Source organism: Pituophis catenifer, unplaced genomic scaffold (assembly GCF_029215685.1).
Source record: "Pituophis catenifer annectens isolate HBS135680 unplaced genomic scaffold, rPitCat1.0.hap2 SCAF_10, whole genome shotgun sequence".
NCBI lineage: Eukaryota > Metazoa > Chordata > Lepidosauria > Squamata > Colubridae > Pituophis > Pituophis catenifer.
In genome coordinates this window covers 26362930-26380573 of record NW_027256890.1, presented here as the reverse complement: position 1 = coordinate 26380573, position 17644 = coordinate 26362930, and the positions used below count along the sequence as shown (strand labels likewise).

Genomic DNA, 17644 nt, shown 5'->3' with positions numbered 1-17644 from the left:
AGATTTTGTAGTATCCTTCCCCTGCCACACCCACCAAGCCACGCCCACAGAACCGGCAGTAAAAAAATTTTCACCACTGCTCTCGATCATGTCCGAACTTCTTTCCTACCCACCCCCACAACCGAGGAGAAAAAAACCCCTCTCCTTAAAAATCAGCCAAAATCAGTGTCTCGCCTTCCAAGGGCAGGAAAGTGAGGCAGGCAAGGTGAGTTAGCCAGGTTAAGGTTGCCAAGAGAAAAAGGATTAAACAAAAAGCAAAAATAACCCCACACACAAGACAAGGAAAGAAAGAAGCATCGTTGCCAGCTTCACAGTTGTTTAAAAAGTGTGCCTTTTGCTATCAAAGTCTTTAATAAGAAACGACGAGACAGTGAAGATAATTTTTGGCAGGACGTTTGAACCGAGATGTGTAGGACAAGGCTGGCACGGCTCAACTTCGCAGGCAAGGCTCATTGAGGCTGGGTCAGGCCATTTGAAACAGAATCAAGAGAGCGGTAGCGTTGCCTACCTGGCAGTGTCGGCGCTTGGAAGGCAAGGCCGCCTCTGGGCCCAGCGCCATTAAGAGCCCCTTGTGGCCAAAGGGGCCTTCAAGACCCAGAGGACGTTGCAAAATTCTTCGTTGCCCTAGAACTCTCCCCAAGTCTTGGTTACCCATGGAGGTTTCTCTCTAAAGGACGTGCCAGTTCAGAAAGACGTAGAGCAACTGGCAGAGAGATCTGCCCGCTACCCCTTCCAAGTCTTTCCATTTGGCTGCAGACTTCACCGGGGAGGAAGAAGCTGCCGTTGAGAACTGGAGGGGCCTTGTGGCCCGCCAGCAGAGCTGGCAGCAGATTCGGGCAGTGAGGAGGTTGGGGAGGAACATGGGCCAGTCCTGGAGTCTGGGGAAGGCTCTGATCAGGGCTCTGCGTCGGAGGCAGAGAGGGGGCCAGGGCCGTCTGACAGTTATCAGCTGCCTTCGGAGTCAGACATCAGTGAGGCAGAAGAATAGCTGGAGCCCGTTTCCAGTGTGCGCATGTGCAGAGTTGCCAGATGAAGGGAACAGCTAAAGAACAAGGGTCGACTTGGGAGTAAGGCTGCAGATGGAAGATGAATGGCCCCTCCCGGAGGGAATAAAAGAGGAGCGAAAGGGGAGTGGAGTTTGCAGGAGACAGTTCATTCCTGCATTCTTGCCAAGTATTGCGGCGTCTGAAAGATATCGGCCTGGCCACTCGCCAAGCCTGATAAAAGGTCGGTAATTGTGAACTATCTTGAAAGACTGAGGGAGAGGAAAGACTTTGCTGGAGAGGAAGTCACTGTCAATTAAATAAAAAGGGGTTTATCGGGACGAGGACTCGGCTTCGTGCTGCTGGGGAAGCCTAGGTCAGAGCAGGAAATTGGGAGTTGCAATTCCCCTTATTCTGCATTGGCTGAGGTTGATGGGAGTTGGAGTCCAGCCACAAGGCTCCTCATTCAGTTTTGATTACGACTTGAGAGGAAGTCTGCCTTCGCTCCCATTTCTGTCAGTCTAGGCTGCCTCCTAGCTGTGATCTCACGTGATCTCCCAAGTGTTTGTTAACTTTTAGGAGTTCTGGATTTGGAGAGCCAATTATTTAGCCAAAATGGGGGACCGGGACCCAACTACCACCAATGTTTTTTGCTAACTTTGGGCGACTAGAGCTTAACCCTCTTCCACACAATGCTTTTTTTTTTTTTTAAAGGACTTTCCCGATTTATAAAATTGTTCAGTCTTCCGTAGGACGAAAACCACCCGCCGTCTCAGCTTTCTCTTGGGAGTAAAAGTCCAAATTCAGCCAGATTCCCAAACAGGCAGTCCCAGCAGCAGCTTCCGGTGCCATGTGGCAGCATTGCAAATGCCAGACTGAACCCCAAAATATCTTCCTCTTGGGATGGGGGGGGGGAAAAAGCATCTGGAATAAAAGATTTCCATGGGGGGGAAATATGTGACCCGCTTAAAAATCCACCCACTTGATTATCTGTCGTCTTCCGTCCGCAAATCTTGCAGGCAAAGGTGATTTTTGATCTGCCTGAATAAACCACCTGAATATATCAGTTCTGGCGATATTTAGACGGGCGTCTATCGAAATACACCGAAGGGGAGAGGAGGTTGTGCTTTCTTATTCCCGAATTTCAAAGACGCTGCCGTAAGATTTTGAGGCAATTCTTGTGGAGCAGCCTGAACGTCTCTGGTTCGAAGGTGGTTAGGACAGAAAAATTACAACTCTCCTCCTGGGTTTTAACCCACAGATGCTCCTCCTTGGGCGAAGAGTCTTTATCTGACCAACTCCGTTTTATTCTTCTTTTTCATCTTCCCCAGGCTTTTTGTGTATAAAAAATCCAACCTGGGATTGGGATGAAGAAGGAAGTAGACAAAAAGAGGTTATTACACTGCAGAGAATTGGAGGCTTAAATTCTTTCGGTTCTGAAGTTTCAAAACTCAACTGCAACTCAAATTTTAAGCTTTGTTTCCCTTTTCAGCTCTAGCAGCTAAGTGGGAAAATGTGAATTATTTGCTAAGAAAAGTTTTTATTCCCACTCATAGGAGTATGGAGGGGTGTGGTGGCTCAGTGGCTAAGACGCTGAGCTTGTCGATCGAAAGGACGGCAGTTCAGCGGTTCGAATCCCTAGTGCTGCCGCGTAACGGGGTGAGCTCCTGTGACTTGTCCCAGCTTCTGCCAACCTAGCAGTTCGAAAGCACGTAAAAAAAAAATGCAAGTAGAAAAATAGGGACCCCCTTTGGTGGGAAGGGAACAGCGTTCCGTGCGCCTTTGGCGTTGAGTCATGCCGGCCACATGACCACGGAGACGTCTTCGGACAGCGCTGGCTCTTCGGCTTTGAAACGGAGATGAGCACCGCCCCCTAGAGTCAGGAACGGCTAGCACATAGGTGCGAGGGGAACCTTTCCCTTTACCTAGGAGTGTGGAATGGCATTTTCCCACATTCTCTCAAATTTAGACTCTTTAATTTTTCAAGACCTGTGGTGAATTAAGTGCACAATTAACACCGGTAAGTCCTTGACTTACAAGAGTTCATTTAGTGACCCATTCAAAGTTACAACGGCACTGAAAAAAGTGACTTATGACCGATTTTCATACGACTGCTGCAGCATCCCCATGGCCTCACGATCAAAATCCAGACGCTTGGCAATTGACTCGTCTTTATGACGGTTGCAAGGGTCTTGCTGATCACGTTTTGTGACTTCTGAGAAGCAAAGTCAATGGGGATGCCAGATTCACTTAACAACCGGGTCAATAATATAATAACTACAGTGATTCACTTAACAGCAGTGGTGGTATTTGTTGTGGTCTGCCAGCAGCCTTCGGACAGTGAGGAGGCTGGGGAGGAAGAGGGGCCAGTCTGGGAGGGTGAAAATGGCCTCCCCAGGCTCCGGAGGCCCTCTGGAGGCCAGAAACAGGCCGGTTTTCCAGTAGGCCTGTTTTTCGCCCTCACTGAGCCTCCGCGCACGCCCTGCACTTACCTGCATCCAAAACGGGCCATGTGGGGACTCCTGGGAGGGGCGGGGTGGAGTGGGCGGGGCCAGCCAGGAATGGGATTTGGGGGTTCTCCGAACTGCACAGGAACTTAGCTAGAGGTTCTCCTGAGAACCCCCAGCAGCCCACCCCTGCCCCCTGTCCATATCCAAGTGGGGGCAGCCTTGAGAAATTGGCATCCTGCAATTCTTCTGTACAGGTAGTCCTCGGCTTACGACCACAATTGAACCCAGAATTTATATTGCTGAGTGAGAAATCTATGAAGTGAGTTTTGACCCATTTTACAGCTTCTCTTGTCTTGCGTTTCTTAAGTGAATCACTGCAGTTCTTAAATTAGTCACCCGGTTGTTAAGTGAATCTGGTTTCCCCATTGACTTTGCTTGTCGCAAAAAGTGACCCTGTCATAAATATGAATCAGTTGCCAAGCGTCTTTGAGTTTCGATCACGTGACCATGGGGATGCTGCAACGGTCATAAGTTTGAAAAATGGCCCTGCCCCTTTTTCCAGTGAGGTTGCAAATTACAAACGGTCACTAAATGAGCCGTTGTAAGTCAGGGACTACCTGTATTCACAACAGATCCCTTTCCTCAGTGCAGAAACTGCAACTTCAGCAAAACACATTTGGGGGAGGGGGCTTCTGGGAGGCATAAATTGGCAACCTGCTTCCCAACGTTTGAGGCTGAGCTCAAAACTGAATTCGATAGGATTTAATTTCAGGATTGTTAAAATAAAACAGCAACCTGTAATTTTAATCAATAAAATTTCAATTGAAAGTAAATGCACATGTCCCGATGTACTTAATAGCTTTCAATCCTCCTATTATTGCTCCTTATTTTCAACCGTTGTCCTAGCTGGGAGGCAGATAGGATCAGTTATACCTTTACAGAGTCAATTACAGATTTGAGGGGTGTCCTACGATCCTCTAGTCCAGGGGTCCTCAACCTTTCGGACCTAAGGGACCACTAAATTCATAATTTTAAATCCCAAGGACCACTAATATGATCTGTCTAATGACCGGCTGGGTGGGCGTGGCTAGGTAGTCATGTGACTGGGTGGGCGTGGCCAACTCGATGTCACTCACATCGAGGGGCATCTTGCTGGCCTCTACTCGGCCCTCCCCTCCCAGCCCCTCCTCGCCTGCCCTCCCGGGCTCCTTAGGGCCTCAACAGGAAGCAGTTGTTGGAGCTAAGCAGCCACCAGGAGAAAGAGTTGGCAAAACAGCTCAGTTCAAATTGGATCTGGCCGAGAAGGAGGCTCAGCAGAAGCACCTCACTGAGGACTAGGAGCATAGGCTTTCCAAGCAGAGGGAAGACCTGCGAGAGTGCAAGGCCAGGTACTGGCGCCTGGAGGCTCAGCGGGCTGAGATGGTCAGCCAATTCCAGTCTATGATGCTGTCCCACTGGAACGAGACCCTCCGGCTCTTCCCCACCAGCGGCTCTTCCCTCCAGCCTTCGCCCAAAGCCCCACACCAGGAGGCTGAAGCAGACCCCAAGTCTGAATTTCTGTCCCCCTCCAACCCACACAAAAAGACCCCAAAGGGGGAGATTCTCCGCAGCAACACAAGCGTTCATTGCACATATCCGTCCCAGGGGCCGTAGTTTGAGGACCCCTGATTTAGTGCAATATAGAAAATGCAAATAATTTTTCTGTGGACCACCAAAATTTTCTCACGGCCCACCAGTGTTCCACGGACCAGCAGTTGGTGACTGATGCTCTAGTCAATCCCCCAGACACACCCATGTCCACTCAGTACAGGAACCCAAATCCAAGCATCCCCGAGAGATGCCTGTCTGTGTGGATCCCACCAGATACTTACCTTCCATAAGAAGACGATGACCACGGTTAACAGCAGAAGACCGCCAAGGATGCTGCCGATCAGAATCCAGAGGGAAAGAGGGACCAGTTTGGACTGGATAATCTCCAAGACAACCTGCAGGGAGACCAAACTCCTGAGGAGGCCGTGATTCTGAAGACCTTCGCACTAGGAGCACTTAAGACTTATAGACCACTTCACGGTGCGTTACAGCCCTCTCTAAGCAGCTTACACAATCAGCCGGGCGTTGGGACAATCCCAGCCAGGCGAGGGAGGAGGGATCAAGTGGGAAGCTCACCTCAAGTCCTTGTAAAAACACAAGACACATAAGCCTGACCCACACACCCCATCTGTTTGTTTCCAAGGGAAGGCAAGACTACGAGAAAGGAGTCAATTTGAACCTTCCAATTTGATCCTAGATGTGGGATCTAGCTGCTTCTGACCTAGGCTTCCCAAGAGCACGAAGCAGGACTCCTTGTCCTGATAAAAACCCCTTTTTATTAAGTTACTGTGAATTCCTCTCATTCACATCCAGCAAAGTCTTTCAAGGGAGAATTTACAGTCACAGACCTTATCTGGCTTGGAAAGCTGCCAGGCCGATATCTTCAAAACTTGGCAAGGAGCCACAAACCAATTAAGTGAACTAATTGTCTCCTGCAAACTCCACTCCCCTTTCGCTCCTCTTTTATTCCCTCTGGGAGGAGCCATTCATCGTCCACCTGTGGCTTTACTCCTGAGTCGACCCTTGTTCTTTAGCTGTTCCCTTCGTCTGGCAACTCTGCGCTTGTGCACACTGGGAACAGACTCCAGCTGTTCTTTTGCCTCACTGATGTCTGACTCCAAAGGCAGCTGATAACTGTCAGATGGCTCTGGCCCCCACTCTGCCTCCGACGCAGAGCCCTGATCAGAGCCTTCCCCAGACTCCAGGACTGGCCCATGTTCCTCCCGAACCTCCTCACTGTCTGAGTCTGCCACCAGCTCCGCTGGCGGACGACAACCGCACCGGACACCAGACCCTGTGTCAGTCCTGTCTCTTACCTGCCGCTGATGGGCAGTTTTTGGTAGAAGAAACAGGTTGTCTTCTTCTTGGATGTTCAGGGTGATGCTACTGATTATCTTCACTGTCTTGAATTTAGCCTAGATCCACAAAATGAAGTGTGATGAGGGTCCCACAAAATTAAGGGCGCGTCCTTATAGCAATAGCACTTAGACTTATATACCGCTTCACAGTGCTTTTACAGCCCTCTCTAAGTGGTTTACAGAGTCAGCCTCTTGCCCCCAACAATCTGGGTCCTCATTTTACCCTCATTTTACCCATTTTACTCGGAAGGCTGAGTCAACCCTGTGCCAGTCAGGATCGAACTCCTGACTGTGGGCAGAGTCAGCCTGCAATACTGCATTCTAACTACTGTGCCACCACGGTTCTTTCCTGGAATATCTACGCCATCTCTTTCCAATATAAATAACAAACTATGTTGTTGAAATCCTAAAGTCAGGATCGAGCTGCTGGCGGTGGGCAGAGTTAGCTGCAATACTGCATTCTAACAGGAAGAAGGAAGGAAGGGAGGGGGGAGGGATAGAGGGAGGAAGGAAAGAAGGGAGGGAGGGAGGAAGGAGGGAAGGAAAAAAGGGAGGGAGGGAGGGAGGGAGGAAGAAGGGAAGGAAAGAAGGGAGAGAGGGATGGAGGGAAGGAAAGAAGGAGGGAAGGAAAGACGGAAGGAAGGGAGGAAGGGAGGGAGGGAGGGAGGAAGGAGGGAAGGAAAGAAGGAAGGGAGGGAGGATGGAAGGAAAGAAGGGAGGGAGGGAGGAAGGAGGGAAGGAAAGAAGGAAAGAAGGGAGGGAGGGAGGAATGAAGGAAGGAATGAAGGAAGGAAGGAAGGAAGGAAGGAAGGAAGGAAGGAAGGAAGGAAGGAAGGAAGGAAGGACGGTCACAAGAGACAATCACAGGATTGTGGGGTGCCTGGCAACTGGTTGTAGCTGTGCATGGATTGCCAAGCACCCAGATCGAAATCCCGTCTGATCCAAGAGAAGTGATTCAAAAATAAGAGAGCTGCTTCATTTCAAAACAATGGCATTCAAAACTATGGAACGCAATTAGACCCGTGATGGCGAACCTATGGCACGCGTGCCATCTCTCCATGCACGCAAGCCATCGCCCATTGCTTTTTTGGGCTCCGACGCATCGCCCAGCTGGTCTTCCAGTTTCTGGCACGCATGCGCATGCAAAGACCAGCTGGCCGGTGCACATGCGCATGCCGGAAACCGGAAGATCATCTTCCCAGCGCACGCATGCCAGAAACCGAAAGACCAGGTGCATGCGTGTGCTGGAAACCGGAAGAGCAGCCACCCAGCGCACACCTGCGTGCCAGGCGGCAGCTCTTCTGGTTTCGGGGCGCTTCCCTTTTGGCACTCAGTGCCGAAAAGTTTTCGCCAACACTGAATTAAGCCATAACACAAAAATTAAATTAATTAAATCCTTAAACTAAAATCCAAGAAACACTCCTTGTAGCAGACTGTTTCCCCCTCCGCCCTCCCCCAAGGAGACCCGCCTTTATTGTTTTTATAAATAGGTCAAGGGGAGGGGGAACATACCTAATGCTTTTTCCTCCTCCTGTTTTCCCCACAACATCAACTTTGCGAGGTGGGCTGAGAAAGAGCGGCTGGCCTAAAGTCAGCTAGCTGATTTTCATGCCTAAGGCAGAACTAGAACTCATAGTCTCATAGTGATTGGCTCAAAGTCACCCAGCTGGTTTTAATGCGTAAATCAGGACTAGAACTCACCGTCTCCTGGGGATTGGCCCAAAGTACCCAGCTGGCTTTTATGTCTAAGGTGGAACTAGAACTCACAGTCTCCTGGTGATTGACTCTCCTTGGAGACCTCCCCAAGGACACGTATTTCATTTTCTCTCTATTTCGGTTCTGTCCCCCATCCTCACACATAAATGCAGCATCAAACACCCCTGCCAATAATTTATTGTATAAACAGACCAGAATTCCTGGCAAACGAGAGTTCTGGCAGCTAACTGTAAAACGCCTGCCAAGTCCAATTAGTACTCCCCAAAAAAGCAGGAGAGGCCTTTTCTGCAGTCCGTTTCCAGAGCGACAAATTATCCACAAAAGTTTAGTCCAAAATATATCTGAGCCGAAGTGCAGGATTCATGATGTGACTCTTTATAGAGTTTAAACTTTTGTGTCACAAAGCCTGCTGAGCAATCACACCCCCTTTTATTCCTTGTGGGGCGTGGCTCAGTGACTCAGCTCAATCCCTGGCCCTCCCACGCCTCTTCCTTTGCTGTGCACGCTTCTCCCTCCGACGCTGCCTGGGATCAAGCCAGGATTATCACTCTCTATCAATGGGTGCTCCGAAATGCCTTCCTCCTGGCCCATCCCAGGCTGTTCCTCCTGGCCTTCGGATGGAACCTGAGGCATTGCCAGAGAGGAGGGTCCTGGAGAGGGAGGCCTTGTCCGTTCCTTCCCCTCACCTTCTGAGTCCTCTTCCTCCATGAGGACAGGCTCGGGAGTCGGAGTTACAACACTTTCTTTCTTTTCACGATGAGCATTTATGCAATATCCTGAACTTTCTTACAGTGGTTTACAGAATAAACTAGGGATCCCCGTCAGCCATTTGGAACTGGGCCACAGAAGCACACTCACAGGTGTGCATGCCTGCCGCTTGCGCAAATGGAGCTGCATGCGTGCATGCGTCCGTGTGTGTGCTTACCAGCCACTCATGCAGAACCATCAGGGCTCTCTTAACAGCATTATGGGCCCTGGGCAAAGCTGTGTACTGGGGCCCCTACGACAACTACTCACAGGAATAAAAATGTAAAATGGTCAATGAAACTAAACATATATTTATTTTATCGGCACTTCCAACAAATAAATATGTAATAAATATGTTGCTGTATTTATATGAAACAAGGTGCATTGAAGGGTTAACAACATACACAGATTAGTCTGCTCGTGGGGCTCCATGGGAAAATGCCCATCGGGCCCATGCCTTAAGACAGCGCTGAGAACCATTCCCTCTCCCACCCTCACCAGTCCGGAAAGTTGGAAAGAATAAACCGCAATTAGCTAAGACAGGGCACACAGCTCAGTGGCAGAGTTTGCCCAACTTATGAAAACCGCAGCCCTGCAAAGCTTCAGTAGCTTCACAGGCTGTGCTAATAAGGCCACGGATGGTTGAGATCAAAGAGAAAAATGCCTCGCTTGCTTCACAAACACACATAAACACACACAAGGCAGGAGGCACTGCGGCAGCACTCACCTTCCGGAAAAACTCGTTCCGGACGGCTCTGAGCAAATGGATGGTGACTTCGGAGCTCCTCTCGAGACGCTGCAGCTGGCAGGTCACGACTTGGCAGCCGGCGTTGGTGCAATTCTGCAGGGGAGGAAAGGAACTGGGGCTTTAACCAGGGGTGGGCTGCTGGGGTTCGAGAGAACCTCTAGCTAAGATTCTGTGCAGTTCGGAGAACCCCCAAATCCGACTCCTGGCTGGTCCTGCCCGCCCCTCCCCTTCCCGAAGTCCTTACGTGGCCCGTTTTGGATGCAGGTAAGTGCAGGGCGCACACAGAGGCTCAGGGAGGGCAAAAAACGGACCTACCAGAAATTCAGGAAGAAATGGGCCCATTTCCAGCCTCCAGAGGGCCTCCAGAGCCTGGGGAGGCCATCTTCGCCCTCCCAGAGGCCCGAGAAAAGCCTCCAGAGCCTGGGGAGGGCAAAAACACACACACACACCGCCGTGGTGCAGGAGGCCGACTAGGCCACGCCCACCATGGCCACGCCCACCCAGCAACCGGGCAGAGAACCCCTTGCTAAAATTTTTGAAGCCCACCCCTGGCTTTAACCCTGAATCTCCTTGAAGAAAAGGTGATTGCTGGGCTCATAGAACATGCTACGCCCAAGGAAAAAACAAACAGATTCTGGTTTAGGGATGGTTTTCTTCACCTAAGAGGCTTGTATCGCGAAGGCTGGATTCCTACCACATGCCAAAGCAGAAAAAAAAAGGCAGAGAAGCCTGATTTGGCTTGAATGCTACTCGGGGGTCTCTTCACGGGAAGATTCGCCCCATTTCCTTGGCAGCAGTGTGATTGGATCCTGCCTTCTTTGGGATTTGACAGATGGGTATGGCTAGTCTAGAGAAAAGAAGGACCAGGGGGTGACATGATAGCAGTATGCCAATATTTGAGGGGCTGCCACAAAGAAGAGGGGAGGGTCAAGCTATTCTCCAAAGCACCAGAAGGCAGGACAAGAAACGATGGATGGAAACTAATCAGGGAGAGAAGCAACCTGGAATTCAGGAGAAACTTCCTGACAGTGAGGACAATTAACCAGTTTGCCTCCAGAAGTAGTGGGTGCCCCATCACTGGTGGTTTTTAAGAAGAGACTGGACAGCCACTTGTCTGGAATGGTAGAGGGGCTGGACTAGAAGACCTTCAAGGTCTCTTCCAGCTCTGTTCTGATTGATGGTTGTTGTTTTTTTTACTTTGCAATAAGGCCTCCAGCTTGGGATTTCCTAGGGGTCTCCCATTCACATACTGACTAAGTCTGCCCTACTTAAGTTTTTTAAACACACCCAGGTACTGACAGGATCAGTCAACCCGTTCTTCATATGTTTTAGCCTCCAGCCACCTAATCATCATCGTTGTGTCAAGTTTCCGAAAGATGCCCTAATTAATTCATGAGCCACGATCCAAACTTCAAAGGAAATATAGTCATTTATTAGGAGCACCATTCCGGCAATACTGGGATGCAGTTAGGACTGATCCCGCGTAGATTTACGTTCCCCTATGACCCTCTCTCTCCCCTCCTCTCTGGCCATGTCATAAATCACACTCTCCAATTACCCACTTTGGCTGGCTGTGAAACCTAACACCCTCCTTCAGATTGCGGTCAGGAAGAATGTATGGAATGCACTTCAGTTCTCCCTCCCTCCTGCTCATGGCAACTTGAAAGCTTTGCAAGTTGACATGTTGCTCTTCTCTGCACTCTTTCTTTTCTGTATTGTGGTGACCAAAACTGTGTGAAATATTCCAGGTTTGGTAAGAAGATCTTATGGGTGCCCAACTACTGGCATGCTGGAGTTTAAGTCTTGCCAATTAAATCCCAATCTTGGTTTGTTTTGGGCCGATCCAACTCACAATCTCTCAGTTTCTAGGTCAGCATCTGAATCAAACATGGGGACTTAACCAGTGGTGAAATTCAAAAATTTTCCCTACTGGTTCTGTGAGCATGGCTTGGTGGCCGTGGCTTGGTCATGTGACTGGGTGGGCGTGGTTTGGTGGGCATGTGACCGGGAAAACCAACAATCACATTTTACACAAAAATATCCCAAAAGCTACACAACTGACTCACACACAATGCAAAAGCAACCGGACTTCACACAAAATGGCCCCTGCAACTAGCGGGAACCTCGCAGAGTCACGGAGAGCTCAAAAACAAACTATCACACTTTACACACAAAATACGGTTCGGGAAATAGGTAGTAAAAAATGCTTTAAAAAGTAAAAAAAAGAAAAATTCCGACCATCATGTGGCACAGCTGATTGTCACAGCTGATTATCAGAATCTTTTTTTTTTTTACTTTTTTAAAGCATTTTTTTACTACCTATTCACCCAAACCGGTAGTAAAAAAAATGCTTAAAAAAAAGTAAAAAAAAAAGCTCAGATGATCAGCTGTGCCGCGCGATCGCGGGAACTTTTTTTTTACTTTTTAAAGCATTTTTTTTACTACCGGTTCTGGCGAACCGGTAGTATTTTCAGTACCGGTTCAAGCAAATTGCCCCGAACTGGTAGCATTTCACCCCTGGACTTACCACTCTGTCTGTGTGTACCAATTCTTCTGGGTACAGTGGAATCACACTATTAGCCGATCCAAACTCGGTATGATTTGGCAAGCTGCAGGTCACCTTAGAGTTAAAAGAATGAAGCATCAAATTTATTTATTTATTTATTTATTTGTTTAAATTTCTATACCGCCCTTCTCCAATATAGGACTCAGGGCGGTGAACAGCCAAAGTAAAAACAAGACATACAAAATCTAAAAACTGTTTAAAATAATTAAATATTTTGGCCGTAATTAAAAATTCCAATTTAAAATCAGTTTAAAATTTAACTCAAGCCAGCCCAGCTAGCTGAAATAAATGGGTTTTCAGGGCCCAACGAAAAACTGGTCATAACACAGAGATCTTTAAGCCAGCAAGGCTGAGAAGCCTTGGTTTCAGAGTTGTGGCTGATCTGAGAAGAGAACTGCTGGGCCGTGGGAACTGGCGCATAAGTGAAGCTAAGCCACTTACATTATCCGCAAGGATGCGAGTCACCCAGAGGAATTCCCTCCCTTGATAGCCAGTGGCAGGAAATGCCATCCGGAGCGACAGATTGGACACTGCGTAACAGGCAAGATTTTGTATCTACAAGAACAAGAAAATCAAAAAAAAATATTAAAAAATGTGGATGTGAATATTCTGGGGTATTTCCACCCTCCCCCCCCCAAAAAGAAGCATTTTAATTTCTCTTTTGGGACAAGGTCGGCGGTTCAAATCCCTAGTACAAGTCTGAGTGAGCATGGATGGTTGGCCGTGGAGAGTTGGCCATGGAGAGTTGGCCATGGAGAGTTGGCCGTGGAGAGTTGGCCATGGAGAGTTGGCCGTGGAGGGTTGGCCATGGAGAGTTGGCCATGGAGAGTTGGCCATGGAGAGTTGGCCATGGAGAGTTGGCCATGGAGAGTTGGCCGTGGAGAGTTGGCCGTGGAGGGTTGGCCGTGGAGAGTTGGCCATGGAGAGTTGGCCATGGAGAGTTGGCCGTGGAGAGTTGGCCGTGGAGAGTTGGCCATGGAGAGTTGGCCATGGAGAGTTGGCCGTGGAGGGTTGGCCATGGAGAGTTGGCCGTGGAGAGTTGGCCGTGGAGAGTTGGCCGTGGAGAGTTGGCCGTGGAGAGTTGGCCGTGGAGGGTTGGCCATGGAGAGTTGGCCGTGGAGAGTTGGCCGTGGAGAGTTGGCCGTGGAGAGTTGGCCATGGAGAGTTGACCATGGAGGGTTGAAAGGGGCTGCACCTGGGTCCAAGGCTCCAGTGCTGGATCCTGGACCCCCCCACCCACTGCCCCTGCCAGAAACGCTGAACCAAAGTTGGCCATTCCTCCCAGGGTCTTGCTCCTTCTTTTCCACATCTTTACTTTGATGGATGTCCGAAACTCTGGGCTCATGTCGCTCGGGAAGGTCCCCACAGGATGTACTTCATAGCGGTTTAGGGTAGATTCACTAAAAGAAAAAATGGAAAAACCTAAATCGGAGACATCCTTTGAGTTGGAAGTTCAGAATACAGGTAGCCGGTGGTGGGATTAAAATAATTTTAACAACCGGTTCTCTGCCCCAATGACCGGCTGGGTGGACGAAGCCATGGTGGGTGTGACTAAGGGGTTTGACAGGCAGCACTCGGCCTCCTGCACCCCCCTGGGAGCAAAAATGGATTGCCGGGGGGGGCACGGCTCCCTCGCGCCCCGTTTTGGGCCGAGTAGCGTTCCCTGCAGCCTCCTGGGAGCCAAAACGGGCCGCAGGGGGACCGTGCTGCACCCTCCCGCACCCCATTTTGGGCCTAGTAGGCCTCCCTGCACTTACCTGGGAGCCAAAATGGGGCACCAAAATGGGACTTCTGGAAGGGGCAGGGCAGGGAGGGGCGTGGCCAGCCAGCAATTTAACAACCAGTTCGGCCGAAGTGGTGCGAACTGGTTGAATCCCACCACTGCAGGTAGCTCTCCACTTATGACCACAATGGAGCCCCAAATGTACGTGGTAAGTGACACATTAGTTAAGTGAGTTTTGCTCCGTTTTACGACCTTCCCTGCTGCAGGGGTTAAGCGAATCACTGCAGTTCTTCAGTTAGTAACATGGTTGTTAAGTGAATCTGCCTCCCCCAGTAAAAAGGGGTCACCAGGGCACCACGATTGTCATGAACACGAGTCAGTTGCCAAGCGCCCTGAATGTAGAACACATGACCATGGGGGAAATGCTACGACGGTCATAAGCGTCAAAAACGGTCCTAAGTCACTTTATCAGGGCCGTTATCACTTCAAACAGTCACTAAATCAGTGTTTCTCAACCTTGGAAGCTTGAAGATGGGTGGACTTCAACTCCCAGAATCCCCCAGTCAGCAGCGCTGGCTGGAGGATTCTGGGAGTTGAAGTCCACCCATCTTCAAGCTTCCAAGGTTGAGAAACACTGCACTAAATGAACTGTTATAATCCGAGGACTATCTGTAGTCCATTTTAGCCGTAGGCACTCCCTCCCAAATCAGTTCTGAGTGATTATTTTAATTGTTTGTTATAAGCCCTCCAAGAGTGACGCGCTCTTGGACAAACACAACAAATAATGAGCCAAGCTGCTAAGCAACGCGGCCATTCGTCTGCAGGCCTGACTTGCTCGGGATGTCTTTCCATCCCTAACAGGGACACAAATACAAAAACACATACAAACACACACAGAGACACATACAGGGACTCACCTGGTCAGGAAGAGGTCAGGCTCATACGAGACGAAGGCGGTGGGCTGGGCTGTATTGTCCGCCAGCGTTTGGTTCAACTCGCTGCTGTCACTGCACAGCAGAAAGGAAGAAGAAGGTGTTGTGACCTAGGCATTCACAAGAGCAGGAAGCAGAGTCCTTGTCCCGACAAAAAAACCCTTTTTATTAAATTACTGTGAATTCCTCTCATTCACATCCAGCAAAGTCTTTCAAGGGAGAATTTACAGTCACAGACCTCATCTGGCTTGGAGAGCTGCCAGGCCGATATCTTCAAAACTTGGCAAGGAGTCTCGGAGAGTCACGAACCAATTAAGCGACCTAATTGTTTCCTGCAAACTCCACTCCCCTTTCGCTCCTCTTTTATTCCCTCACCGTCCACCTGTGGCTTTACTCCTGAGTCGACCCTTGTTCTTTAGCTGTTCCCTTAGCCTGGTAACTCTGCGCATGCGCACATCGGGAACAGGCTCCAGCTGTTCTTCTGCCCCACTGATGTCCGACTCCGAAGGCAGTTGATAACTGTCAGATGGCCCTGGTCCCCTCTCTGCCTCCGACGCAGAGCCCTGATCAGAGCCTTCCCCAGACTCCAGGACTGGCCCATGTTCCTCCCCAACCTCCTCACTGTCCGAATCTGCTGCCAGCTCTACTGGCTGCTGGCGGGCCACAACCGAAGGGTTTTGAATGGGTTGGTGGAAACCCTTCTCAAGACAGGGGCTTTTCACAATCAAAAGACTTCCAGGTACACGTAGTCCTCAACTTACGACCACAATTTGGGCCCAACATTTACGTTGCGAAGCGAGAAATGTGTTAAGTGAGTTTTGTCCCGTGTCACAACTTTTACTTGCCACATTTGTTAAGGGAATCACTGCTGTTATTCGTTAGCAACATGATTGTTAAATGAATCTGGCTTCCCCCACTGACTTTGCTCGTCAAAAGGTCACAAAAGGGGATCACACGACCCCGGGACACTGTGACCGTCATAAATGTGAGTCAGTTGTCAAGCATCCAAATGTAAATCATGTGACTATGGAGATGCTGCAACGGTCATAAGTGTGAAAACGGTCATAAGTCACTTTTTTCAGTGCATTTGTGTTATGGCCCGTCAGCGGCCTGTGCAGATTGTAGCTGATTCCGACAGCGAGGAGGCTGGTGTGGTGCTGCGCCAGCAGCCTGTGCAGCTGGCGCTCGAGTCGGACACTGAGGAGGCTGGAGAAGAGGTGGTGCCAGAGGCAGGGATTCAGCCAGGACCTTCAGAACCTCCAGAAGCTCCCATAAGTGAAGAGGATGAAGAGGAGGAGCCTCTTCTCGATGCACGGGCGCGCAGAGTTGCCAAAAGGCAGGAGTGGCTCCTCAGGAGGAGGTCTCCTCGAGAGTAAGGCTTGGGGCTAATTGGCCACTCCCTTAGCCTATTTAAGGAGGAACGCCGCTTGCAGCAAGCTGTAGGGAACAACTTTAGTTCAATCTCCTTCACGTCTGGATTCTCTGCAAAATTGCTTCTGGGCTTTCTGCCAACTCTAGTAAGACTGTGATTACTTATCTTAGAATTCTGGTAGGCTGTTAAGACAGTTTATTAAACAGCCTTTGGTTGATAAAGACTAATTTGAGTAAAATAAGCTTTGTATGGAGTTTGTGTGCGCTGCGTTCTTTGGGGTCTGTAGCTGGGGCAGAACACTTTGTAACGCTGAATGGTCACTAAATGAACTGTTGTAAGTTGAGGACTACCTGTATCTCCCCTTTTGGACTAGTTTATTTTATCCTTCCCAACATTTTGCCATCAAGTGCAGATAGGCTTCCTTAATCCCCCAGCCCCAGTTCTCACCTGCTGGCTGTAAGCTTCACCTGCACTTTGTTCAGAAGGGAGGAGCAGCTGAATTCGAACTCAAGGGCAAAGGCCACCTGTGAAGGAAAGTGAATAACAGAATAAGAGAGCTGGAAGGGACCTTGGAGGTCTTCTAGTCCAACCCCCTGCTCAAGAAATAGACCCTATACCCATGATGGCGAACCTATGGCACGCAGCGCCCTCTCTGTGGGCACATGAGCCGTCGCCCCAGTTCAGCTCCACTGGGCATGTGCGCGCGCCTCCCGCCAGCCAGCTGGTCTTTGGGTCTCTGCTGCCAATGTGTAGGGGCGTGCAGGGGGTCACATGTGCATGTGGGGGTGTGTGGAGGGGGGCATGCAGGGGGCCATGCACATATGCGCATGGTTTGGGGCGCATGCACAAGAGCCGCACACGCATTGCATTTTGGGGGTTCGGGCACGCACTCACGCATTTGCACGCACTCACGCATGCTTTGGGCACTCGGTCTGGAAAAAGTTAGCCATCACTGCCCTATGCAATTTGAGAGAAATGGCTGTCCAATCTCTTTTGAAAGCCTCCAGTGATGGAGCATCCAGAACTTCTGGTGGCAAGCAGTTCCACTGTTTAATTGTCCTCACTGTCAGGAATTTTCTCCTTAGTTCCAGGTTGCTTCTCTCCTTGATGAGTTTTCACCCGTTGCTTCTTCTCCTGCCCTCAGGTGCTTTGGAGAATAATTTGACCCCCTCTTCTTTGTGGCAGCCCCTCAAAATACTGCAAGATGCTATCACGTCTCCCCTAAGTTTTCAGATGGAAACTACGAAGGACCAGGAGCTGGTTTAAAAAGGGCAGGAGAGCTGTCGCTGTGAGAGAGCACTACAGCTAGTCCTTGAGTTACGACTAACTGCAAAAAAGGGAGTTACGACCCCGTTCCAAAGTTCCGATAGTAGCTCCCCTCTGATCACTGTGACACTTTGGGTTGTCAGTGACATAGAGCTACATTTGCAGCCATTTGCAGCATCCCTGCAGTCACGTG

The 17644-nt window shown here is 49.8% G+C and overlaps 1 protein-coding gene across 1 annotated transcript in view; it reads right to left on the bottom strand.

The window, feature by feature from the left end:
- Positions 1–1898: 1898 nt before the first annotated feature.
- The window catches only part of ITGA10 (integrin subunit alpha 10), a 65464-nt gene continuing 49718 nt past the window's right edge, over positions 1899–17644 (bottom strand). Inside the window, exons 22-30 of the mRNA XM_070951505.1 lie at positions 16633–16709; positions 14799–14888; positions 13474–13558; positions 12600–12713; positions 12120–12212; positions 9572–9685; positions 6340–6438; positions 5305–5418; positions 1899–2339 (exon numbers count right to left, since the gene is read on the bottom strand). Of these exons, the coding sequence (XP_070807606.1) occupies positions 2289–2339; positions 5305–5418; positions 6340–6438; positions 9572–9685; positions 12120–12212; positions 12600–12713; positions 13474–13558; positions 14799–14888; positions 16633–16709 (837 nt within the window). The 3' untranslated portion in view covers positions 1899–2288. The remainder of the gene's footprint in view (positions 2340–5304; positions 5419–6339; positions 6439–9571; positions 9686–12119; positions 12213–12599; positions 12714–13473; positions 13559–14798; positions 14889–16632; positions 16710–17644) is intronic.